Source organism: Mirounga leonina, unplaced genomic scaffold (assembly GCF_011800145.1).
Source record: "Mirounga leonina isolate KUSES-001 unplaced genomic scaffold, KU_Mleo_1.0 Mir_92, whole genome shotgun sequence".
Lineage (NCBI taxonomy): Eukaryota > Metazoa > Chordata > Mammalia > Carnivora > Phocidae > Mirounga > Mirounga leonina.
This window is the reverse complement of record NW_023270852.1, coordinates 23,656,632-23,668,857: the sequence shown is the minus strand read 5'-3', so window position 1 is coordinate 23,668,857 and position 12,226 is coordinate 23,656,632. Positions and strand designations below refer to the sequence as shown.

Below are 12,226 nucleotides of genomic sequence, written 5' to 3'. Positions count from 1 at the left end.
GAGACAATAATACTGTACTGTAATTATGTAATGTGATAAATATCAGTACATCAGCAATCATATTACAATATATAAATGTTTCAAAGTAACACACTGTATACCTTAGACTTTTAGACAATGTTACATGTCAAATTTATTAAAAAGAAAAGAAAAGAAAGTATTGGCTGCTATTTGGTAAACTCAACAGTGCATCCCATGCACTGAGCTAGGTGCTTTATGTTCCTCTCGGGCTGACATTACTATCCCCACTTTACAGATGAGAATGCAGAGGGTCAAGGTAGTTAAGAAACCACAGACCAGGGCGCCTGGGTGGCTCAGTCGGTTAAGCGACTGCCTTTGGCTCAGGTCATGATCCTGGAGTCCCGGGATCGAGTCCCGCATCGGGCTCCCTGCTCAGCAGGGAGTCTGCTTCTCCCTCTCCCACTCCCCGTTTGTGTTCCCTCTCTCACTGTGTCTTTCTCTGTCAAATAAATAAATAAATAAAATCTTTAAAAAAAAAAAAAAGAAACCACAGACCACACAGGGTAATTTGGAAGAGCCAGAGTCAAACCTAGCTCTGTTTCTTTGCACTCACCACACTGTTTTGTAACAGTTTACCTCTGCATATGATTTTACAGCTTAACAACTTTGTTGATGTATAGAGAAGGCTTTGTAATGTCATTAAAAGAAAGAAGCTGCATTTTAGAAAAGCAAGTATAGTGCAAATAGGCATCACTCAAAGGTCCTCATGGTGCTTCGAATGAGAGAGATGAATGAGCTCTTACACATCACCTAGACCAATTCATTCCCTACATCTCTCTATGTTATACTTTGAGTTCTGATAGCACCTTTACCAAATGGCTAACACTTTTCTGCTTAATGCTCAGTGTAAGAGAAGTCAGCCTCTTCTTTAATCCTTCTTGTTATAATGTCCAGTTCACCTGTAACACCACATAGTTCACAACCTGGTCTTGTATTCTCTTTTATCCTCTAATTACTTTTAGGCTCCCGAGAATTCTGCCCTTAAGACCTATTAGCCCAGGCCTAGAATGTAATGCTTTTTTGCTTACTTCTCCAAATCCTTTGCCCCAAAACAGTGCATTATGTGTAAAGGGGAACATGAGGCACACTTGTAAGGTCAAAAAAAAAAAAAAAAAAACCTTTTCCTCCAAAGTATGCCAAGCAGTATACCAGATGCTTAGGCACCCAAGTGTTTGGCATCCTAGCTGCCATCCACTTATGTAGTTTGGTTCTATTTCTTGCATAGGGCTGGATGCTACCTTCAGAGAGGCCAGGGAAGCCCACATAGGATGAGGGTTAGAAAATCTAAAATCTAAGCAGTTTATAGATTCATCCATATCATTGTTTATGACAGATTTATGGTCAAAAGCCTACAACTATATAACTCAAATCCTTCCTTCTGTAATTTTAGACTCTTCCTTTTAATTCTAGCTCCAAAAGAGAGAATAAAAAATACCAGTCCCTTTTTTTCCCCCCACAGCTTCATTTCTTTCCTATGACAGTATTTCACTCATATGTTCTTACATTCAGGAAAGCAATATAGAAACAAAGATAAATGAGATTTGGGCCTGATCCTCTGAGAGCTAATAATCAGAGAAGGAAGGAGGCCTGTGTACCAAATATGACAGTATAACGAGGTGAGGGCCTTGCCTGCTTTGGCCTTTGGGCTTTGAAAGCAGTCCCTTTGATGGAGAATGGAAAACTCAATAGAGTGTGAGTCACTCTTACTGTTACCTTTAAGGGAAGGAAGTCCTATCCATTTGACCTGTCTTCAGGCGCCACACAGATGAATATTAACAATGACCGTCATCACTGCATTAAACATTTTTCATCTCTGGTATAGGCAGGGCTAGGACTAGGGTGACGCAAGTGAAGTACCACATCAGGCACAAAATTTAAGGCGGCACCAAAAATCTCTGCAATTAAGGTAATATTTTAATGCAGCATCTTAGAAAATAATGCAAAAGAATCCATAATAAATAAAAGGATCCGTTAGGTATTGGTCTCAGGTACTCTGGAATTACATAGGTATCCAAGGTTGTATCTTTTGTCTTTGAGTGGCATAGTTTAGTTGAGGTGATCTAAAAATGACAGTAAAAACAAGCAGAGTACCTGTTTTATTTTCACTCTTTTGATTGTAAGCAAGTGATCTGACCTAAGCTCCAGTGAAGGAATACAGTAGGAGGTGGTAGTTGATTTTCATTATACATCTAATGTCATATGGGAGCCAGCAGAGAAATTCGATGACATGAGCCCTAATAATAAGTCCCTTAAAGAGTGAACACAGACTTTTTTCTAGATTCAAGGAACCTCTAGACACTTTAGCAACAAAATTTGGGAAGCTTAGCTGTGGTTCACTATAATTAGCGGACACAGCCACAGCTGTCCTCTACATGTCTGCGTCTTTCCCTCATGCTGCCAGCTGGTCATTTCTTCTGCTCCTTGAGTCACACTCAGTAGCAGAATCCAATTGGCCTACCTTTTTGTTTCCCTCCCCAGCCCAACCCTATAGGTCCTACAGGTCATGGTCGCAGAATAGAGTCCCAATCCTGGTCTAAGCAGCTTTGGCTGAGTAGGGGACTGAATTGGCTTGGAGTCCATGGGACAAATGGGAAGAGGCAGTTGCAGACAGGGTGGTTTTCCTTAGGAGAGGGTATGATGAAGCACCTCCCTCCACACTATCCTTGTGGATTAGTAACTGAAAATGCCAAGGAAGCTGAACAAATAGCAAGTGCTAATGGAGTTCGGAGAAGAGAGGTCACCAAGGGCCAGGGTGTGCTAATTATATGCTATAAGAGCCTGCAATTATAAACCCATAGATATGCAAATAAATGCTGATGGCTGAACACTAGAGACTGCAAAGCCGTTTATCTATGGCCCCTGATAGGTGGACAGCAAAATAAATGATTTGTTTATAAATTCACTTAGAGATTACACTCATAATCTTTAACTCCTTTCCCCCCTTTCTGGGGGCATCTACATAAAGAAGAGAGACAGGAGGCACTTCAGACTGCATTTCCATATTCATTACCTCCTGACCCAGGCGACTCTGGAGGTTTATAATAGGATAAACAGACTCTTTCAGGTTGTGACTGGCTGATTCACACTGCCTGAAGTCGTTTCCCGTGGCACTTCTTTACTGAATCAATGTGAAGTGATCGTGGCATCTGTTCCTGCCACCCAGATCCCAGTGACAGCTCATAAATTGGCATTTCTTGTCTGTCTGGCAGAGAGGTCACAGAGAATATCACTGCAGGGAAATACTAAGAATGCTGCCTGCTGGCATCAGGACTTCTGGAACTCAAGCCTGAGATATGTCTGTGCCCCGAGCCCGTGGGGTGACTCTCACAGGAACCATGGGTGGGCTTGCAGGTGCATGAGACCTGGCCCTCTAGAGGAGGTGAACCATGCACACCTAGTACTTAAAGCGGGTAGTTTCTGACAACATTGGGGTTTCCGTCCTTCTGGATAACCTGTGAGAATTAATGATGTCCTCAAACTTTAAATGGAGTTAGAAGATTCAGCAGAACTTTGGGCTTCCTTGGAAGAGCCAGAAATTTTTCATTGCTCTCAATGGAGAATAGTTAAAAAAAAAAAAAAATCCATTTATTCCAAGAAATGTTTCTCGAGTACCTGCTATATGCTATTTCCCATGCTCAGACTGTAGCTTGTTGTAGTACTTACTGGATATTGTACTATGGCCTGTATTGTACATAATACACAGTAGAATCCTAGGACTGTAGTGAATCTAGCAGGCAGAAATCTTCCAATATCAACTCCATTTTTATGCCACTTGGAAGGACATTCTCACTGATATTTTTAGTTTAGTTGTTTGGTTGCAAGAGGACATGGTGAATATTGCAAAAAGGTTCAGTCAAGTTTGTCAAGTGTTCCGTTATATTTTGGTGTTTTTCATCTACCTATCTTCTGAGATAGCAAGTGTTCTCACAATTCAGCTGAATTAGAAATGTCCACTCAATAGTCAGTGACTGTACAAAATAACTTGTAAATAAATAAAGGATGAAAGACTGAACAATAGGTATAAATGAGCCTGCAGTTTCAATAGGTGTATTTCTGCTTTGTTCAGACTTTGAATCATGAGTAATTAAGCCTAGGCAAGAAATCAATCCACCATAAAAAAGTTTTGAAAGTGACTGTAAGCAAAGATATAAGGTCCCTCTTCTAAAATTCAAGTTATCTAAGCCTGCCCCCAACACCAAATCTACTGAAAAGAGTGAGTCATGAAATAATATTATGTCCATAAAATGATTCCAAAAGGATATAGGCAAAGGTTTTAAGAGTTCAACACTGGACAATGGACAGGGCCTAATTTTTATTGTCTTGAATTTATTGTAGTGTTCAGAGAGTTTTTTCCTCTTCATTTAATTGAGTACAATCCAAGTAGGATTTTTTTCCTTAATATATATATTAGCCAGGTTTGATTCTGATAATTTGTTTCAAAATACAGTTCTACTGAGGTAGAAGGACTAGGAGAAAATTGATAACATCATTTTCTTGGTCTGTGAAATCAACAGCAGCCTGAGAAAATTAAATCAGCCCTCCTAGGCAGAAAGCATGATGTTAACTGAAATGACATCATCATGAGAATATTTTATGACCTAAAAGAAGTCATCAGTTCCCTTATTCTTAAGCCCTGTGCTGGCAGTTTAAATCAGTTACCATTTTATATATGTAATATTTTTAATAAAGATGCAGTGAGTTCTCTATGAACAGTCACAGGCTCTCAACAAAGCCAGACAATAGTGTTCTTTATATTTTTCTGTGTATACAAAATGTGTCAGATGGACCTCTAACATAATTAAATGTATTAGCCCCTTTTGGTAGCCCCTATCTGTAGTTATTTCTTTGTATTCGATTATCAGTCTTACATTTTGCAGGAGTCTATCTGTTAATACTAAGTCTCATTTACAAAAAAAAAAAAAAAATGACACTAGCATAAACATACTTTATCTCTCATAAAAGAAATCCAGAGGTAGAAAGTTCAGAAGTGGCGTAGTTTCACTCCTTATCATCAGTGACACAGTGACCATTATGGTCCCTAACTGTATTGTTTCTTTGTAGTCTCAAGGTTGCTTCATGGTCCAAGATGACCATTGAAGCTCCAGCCATTATATCCAGGTTCCAGGTAAGCAAAGGGAGGAAATGGGAAAGAGCAAAATCACAGGGGTCCTAGCTGAGTCAGCTCCCCTTTAAGCAGCCGTCAGAGGAGTCCCACAAAACCTTTGTGCTCCAGTTACATTGGGCTGAACATTTTCAGTGGGCCACATCTACCTACAAGGGAGACTGAGAAATAAAGTTCTACAAGGGAGATTAAGAAATAAAGTTTTACTACAGGAAAAGTGACTAGTGGAAAACTGACTTCCTCTTAATAAGAAAAAAAGGAGTAAATGGATGTTTGGGAGGCAATCCATCTCTGGCCATTTCTGCCACAGCAGCTCAATCATAGAGCAGGAAATATGGAAAATAATATTAGGTCCTCCTGTGATCACTTATGCAGAAAAATTCCCATAGAGCTCATACATTCCTCCTCATATCTTATTTAATTGATAGTTATGTATCTCATTAATACAAAGCCCTTTTCAAGCTGAGTTTTTGTGTGGATAACCCCGTTTTCAGTGCAGACAAAACGGTGATCTCCCAAGCCAATTTTCTTTATCAGATTGGCATCATGGGTCTTTCTGTCTCCAAAACCATGGAAATACACATCAGTCTTCCTAAAGCTGAGTATATTAACAAAGCAAAAACAGCCCCCCCCCCCAAAAAAAAATCAAGAACATTATCAAATCTGACAGTTTTAAAGGATGTATTTCAGTGGATAACTGAAAGCATCTTTCCCTTACATCACTTCACACAGTGTGAATTACTTAAAAAAACTGATAAAAACACTTTTTTTTTTAAAAGATTTTATTTATTTGACAGAGAGAGAGAGAGCACAAGTAGGCAGAACAGCAGGGAGAGGGAGAGGAAGAAGCAAGCTCTCCATTGAGCAGGGAGCCTGACGTGGGGCTCGATCCCAGGACCCTGGGATCATGACCTGAGCCGAAGGCAGCCGCTTAACCGACTGAGCCACCCAGGTGCCCCGATAAAAATACCTTTGTAAAATGATCTTATAGCTGCCTTTTTTAAGGGCTGCTGTTTGTCATTATGAATTGTGTGTATTCTATATAATTGACAAACAGAAATTGACAAACTTACTTGGTTTTTTTCTGAAAAAGGAGCACTTGTCTGAACAAGAATATATGCTAGCTTCCGTAAAGTGAGGGGGAAAAAATTGGCTATTTCATTGAAGAAACTTTAAAAATCTTCTCGTCAATGTTATTTTATTAGCCACTGGGATAGAACAAGCCAACTCTATTATAAAGCACCTTATCTTACCACTGAGCTAGTTATTTGGATGACGAAATAAGCCTCTGGATTCCTCCTGTCCACTCCTCAGCCCCTCTACTGTGTTGTAGAAAGCAAACAGATCAAGGCATCTTTTGCTATGTTATGGAAGGCTTTGTGTTAGGGAAGAAACTAATTCTCTAGATAGTGTGTAAGCCATGACCGGCCCACAGTAATACTATAAATTAGGTAAAGTTTGTTTTGTTTTTTTTTTTTAAAGATATTTATTTATTGAGAGAGAGAGAATGACAGAGAGACAGCATGAGAGGGTGGAGGGTCAGAGGGAGAAGCAGACTCCCTGCCGAGCAGGGAGCCTGATGCGGGACTCGATCCCGGGACTCCAGGATCATGACCTGAGCCGAAGGCAGTTGCCTAACCAACTGAGCCACCCAGGTGCCCAGTAAAGTTTGTTTTTAATGCTTTGCTTATCCTCTTTTCTCCCCTGCTCTGTTCAAGAAGCGTTGACTGAGCAACACTGGGGACCACTTTGGGAGCTACAGAAACATGGAACTATGCCTTCACTGAGCTCACCACCTATACTTCCTGTATCTTTGCTCAGGGATATGGCCACCACTTGCTGCCCCTGATGTCTCCTGGACCCAAGGGGTGCTCTCTCCCACACCAGGGTCTGGCCTTGTGGACATTGCCCTATTTCCTGACCTGCTCCTTACCCTCCCACCCAGACTGCCAGATAGTTCTTCCATTTGAATTTGGATCTTTCAATTCTTACCTTAAATGGAAGATACTGGTAGCAATTTCAGACCATGTGTTAAAAGAGTGGGTACAGAGTTGTGAGATTTTTTTTTTAAAATAACCAAGGACTTTGTAGTACATATGTGTTTGGCAAAAGTTATAACTGAAATTTACTAGGCATGTTTGTAACAACTAAAAGATGTTGCTGTTTTAGATAATGTTTTAGTATCTCTAGATTAATTCATTTAATAGAAATTTTACTAAAGTGATTATCCTCTTGGTAGAAAACTCTCTGAAACTAATTGTTGGGTGGCAATTTATACGTAAATATAGAGGGGAATCACTGAGATCATATAAGCAATTAGACTTCTCGGTAAGGCCAACACTCCCCAAAAATTGTGACATAAATGTGTGAAGTTTTGTCAATTTATTCATTCACATGTGAATACAACAAATATTTATGGGATGTGGACTGACTCTAAGTGGTTAACAAAATAAATGTAGTTTCTGTCCTCAGAAAATTTATGGTGTAGTGAGAGTGGTAATTATAAATTAAACAAAACAAACAAGATGATTTCATGCTCAGAAAAAATATTATGAAGTATGGACAGGGTGCTGTGAAAAATAACAGGATGGCCTGGCTAAAGGGGTCAGGAAGGTCTCTGTAAAGTTTACATTTAAGATGAGACTAAAGTTGAAAAAGGAGCCATGTCAGAGGATCCCAAAGTTTGGCACTTAAGGCAACACTATCCAAAAGGTATGGCGTTTGTAAGTTGACTATGACTCTACTGAGGTATCAGGCATCTGAATTTTCACCATGCCCAATATCAGCCAAAGTTCTCATTTCTACCCAGAGGTAGTATTTCTTAAAAAGACTTTTTCTTCAAGCCTCACAAATCCTAAGACATTGTTTTGGGTGTTTACTTTTGCATATGGTGAAATGCGGCTAGTTGCACAGCTGTTGGGTGTGTTTGCTAACCGTGCATCTCTCTCTCTTCCTCTTGTGTCACCAGGCCTCCGGAACCTGTTTACAGCACTGTGAACAAACTGTGTGATAAGCCTGCTTCTCCCAGGCACTATTCCCCTGTTGAGTGTGACAAAAGCTTCCTTCTCTCAGCTCCCTACCCCCACTACCACCTAGGCCTGCTCCCTGACTCTGAGATAACCAGGTACTGCATGAGCTTCCTCGCTTCATTTTCTCAAATTGCATGTGCTTCCACAAGGCTGAATGGGTAGAATCCACCTCTGCTCACTTCTCTTGTACTTGACATCTTCCTCAGTGGAGAGATGTTCTGCTTCTTTGGTGCAATGGGAGAAATTAAGAACATTGCCTTTTTGTTTTTCTTCCTAGTGTGATCACAGAGCACTCGGACATGATCACATGATTTTCCAAATGTTCTTGGTTCCCATGCATTTTTAATAAGGTATTAATTATATTTTTCCAGAAGAATTAATCTTGGAATTTAATTAGCACTATTTCCCTCGTACAGAAGGATAAAAGAGCATGTACTCAGTACATTTTTGAATAATATTTAATAATCACTACTATTCTGCAGGTATAAGATAGCCTAAGAAGTAGGTACTATTATTGCCATTTAATATTTTAATCAAAATATTAAATTAATACCACTATTTAGTTGACTCCTTAAGGTATTAAACAACTTGCCCCAAACTACATCATTAGCTGGTTCTATCTAACCACAAAGAATTTTAACCTTTATGGTATGTTATCACAGTAGGTTTTTACCATGTTCTCTTTATTTAGTTACTCCCATTTTATATAAGAAAACGAGGCTTCAAAGAAGTTAAGGCATTGCCCTTGGTATGATATTGCCAATAAATGCCAAGTTCAGATTTGACTTAGAATGTTTTGAGTCTTTCCACAACTCTGTAAACAAATCATTCTAAGACTAAAGGTTGGATATGATTCTGTATCAGTATTCTGAAGTATATGTATGCTAAATAATAAAACCTCATCTTTACACAATAGCAAAAGTCAGAGAGAGAGGAGAGCAATAAAAGGAGAATCTAGTGTTCCAAAAGGTAGTTCCAGTTCCGTTTAAATCAGGAGATCTCAATCATGATGTTCCTACATATAATGAGGTGCTTATCTGATTATGTTTTCAGATAGAATACCTTCATATGTTTCCATAATACTGTTAAGGTCAAGAAAATATAGATTTTAAAATGATTCAAGGTGAAAATGGATATATCAAAAGGGTCTCCTTAGAACATCATCTCTGTTTTTCTTTTATATTTTCAAAGAAATAATTAAAAGTCAATTATTGGCCTTTCTAGAGGAGTTAAATAACAAATTTTAATTATACATAACATTTCTAGAAATACATGAGAAAACATATTTTTAGCCATGTAATCAGCTGGGGCATTTTCACTAATTTGCAACCATTAAAGCCTAATAGCATTTTAGAATGCTTCATAAATATTAATTATTTTTTTTATATTTTTAACAAATAATAAAAGCTACTTCTTGATACAGCAGACTATTCAATTTTGAAGCCAAGACGGCAAAATTACCATAGCCATAGGGAAGCAGAAGGTGCACACACACCTACAATAATGACTTCCTGGTATTTAGGCATCTATAATCAGCTATGCAAAGTCAGCTAACACTTACTGAGCTCTCCTCTGTGCCAGGCATTTTGTTAAGTACTTCTTATGAATATCTTGTAACCCTGACAGTCACCTTATGAAGTAGATGTTATCGATATCTTCATTTTACAAGTAAGGAAATTGACGCTTAGCAGTTACCTGACAGGCCCCAGATCATCCACTAGTAAGTGGCAGGGCTGGGATTCAAACCCAGAGGACCAGCATAGGCATGATGGCGGAGATGTCTTTGCTTGCTGGAAAAATTCTCCGCTCATTTCATTTTGTCTCTCCTTTCTCTATTTTTATCCTACCTTCTCATCTCCCTTCAGGCTCAGTGTCAATAACCCATGCTCTTTTTTTAATAAACCTAAAAGTCACATTTCTTTCATCCTGCTGGAGATTTTGATGCATCTCTCTCTTAAAACTCACCAATAAGCAGTGGTAGAATCTACCTCTTATGTGGATCTACCAGATACAATTCTTTTGCAGTTTACTTTCTGTAATTTGTATTATGAAGACCATGGGGTTTCTTTTTTGTTGTTGTTGTTTTTCCCAAATTAAAAAAATATATATGGTATAATGTTGAATATGTCTGTTTCAGATTACACACCTTCAGCAATCCTGATATGCCCCAGTCTCCAACTCTCACCCTCCATCACCCAATTGGGAATTCTATTTTCTAGTCTAATTCTGTCCCCTTCTTGTTTTTTTTTTTTTTTTTCCTATTTTATCCCTCATTTCAAAAAAAAAGTCACATATACACATATGCATACACATATGTACACACATTTTAGTGACATTGTCACCAATACACTGATACTGAAGTTCTTGATTTCATCCCACTTTTCTCCCCTTCCACACTTTCCCAGCTCAGTAAATGGCACATTCATCTACCTCATTCCTCAAGCCAAAACTTGAGAATCATACCTAACACCTGTTCTCCCTCACACCCATCATTCAGTCTGTCTTCAAGTCCTATTGATTCTACCTCCAAAATGTATCTCCAATCTATTTATTCCCCTCTACTTCTATTTTTAGCACTTGAACCCAAGCCTCCCTTATCTCCCACCTACAATAGCCTCCTAATTGGTCTCACCACTTCCATTGTTGTCCTCCTGATTTATTCTCAGTGCAACCAAGGTGATCTGTTAAAAATACAGATCGCATCTTTCTCCTCTTTTGCATTAGTATAAAATGCAAAGTCACTAATATAGCATCCAAGCTATGCATGACCTAGCCCCTGCCTGCCTCTTAAACACCTCATTTCACTCCTCCCTTTGCTGATCACACTAGTCACATTCACAAAATGCACTAAACCTCTACCTATTTCAAATGCTTCACACATGCTCTTTCCCCAAACTGAAAAGCTCTTACTACACTTTGCCTGGTTAACTTCTGGTCATCTTAGATGGAAGCTTAAATTGCACTTCCTCAGAGAAGCTCCCTGAAAGAAAATCTGATCCCCTATTGTATTGTCTCTTGCTCTTTTTTTTTTTTCCGTAAGACTCAAGCAATTTATAATTATATATTTATTTATATGATTTTTAAAACCAAACTCCTGTCTCACACTGGATGCTGTAAGCTCCCAGGTGGAATTGTGTCTGCTCTGTGCACTGCTAAACCCCTAACACTTAGCATAGTCTCTGGCACAACAGCAGCTCAAAATTCTTGAGTAACTAAATAAACATGGAAATAAGATCTGCAGACAAGCAGACAGATCCTTGTTCAGGAACACATGATGGCTAAAGCTGTGCTTTACTCAGGTCTTATGGGTACCTAAAATTACCCTAGGAGTGAATGAATCTGTACATTGAAACAAAGAACAGCAGACTAGAGCTCACTTCTTGTACTGCACTTTCACCTTATATTATCTCAATAGTCAGTACATTATCATTTCATTAGGTAACTGTCCGTTTTTCATGAAAACTGAGTAATTCCTTTCAGAGATTATTTACTTCCTCTGCAATGGAAAATACCACTCTGAGCAGATGTTTCTTGAAATGCAGCTGATAGACAATTCAGGGGTAAAGTTCAAGGGTTCTTGCTTTTTCCACTGTGACCTTAAATAATCTATAGAACCTCAGAGGTACCTGAAAACTTAAAATTAGATGGACAAGCCCTTATTCAACTCTGTAATGATGAAGAACTCAAGTCACTGTCTTCATGACTAATGCGTACTTCTACTTATAATAAAATACAAATATTGGGGATCTTCTGCCCTCAACAGGATATTACAAGAATATATCTTTCATTTCATCCAACCAAGATTTATCAAGCACTGATAAAGTGCAAGGTACCATACTAGGGAAGCTTTTTACAAAGGTATAAACTAAAAAAGCCCATCAAAAGTGTTGAAAAAAAATGCCTCACCTTTAAGTTGCAATATGTGATTATATATATTATATAATACATATGGTATTATATATAATAAATAATATATAAATATATATTTGTGTGTGTGTGTGTGTGTGTATATATATATATATATATATATATATATATATATATATATATATAT

General features: G+C 38.4%; 1 protein-coding gene across 1 annotated transcript in view; it reads left to right on the top strand.

Annotated features, from left to right (window-relative positions):
• The window catches only part of LOC118004277 (disks large homolog 2), a 776,050-nt gene that overhangs the window by 316,885 nt on the left and 446,939 nt on the right, over nt 1-12,226 (top strand). The window contains exon 9 of the mRNA XM_034995567.1: nt 8,112-8,267. Coding sequence (XP_034851458.1) covers nt 8,112-8,267 — 156 coding nt within the window. The remainder of the gene's footprint in view (nt 1-8,111; nt 8,268-12,226) is intronic.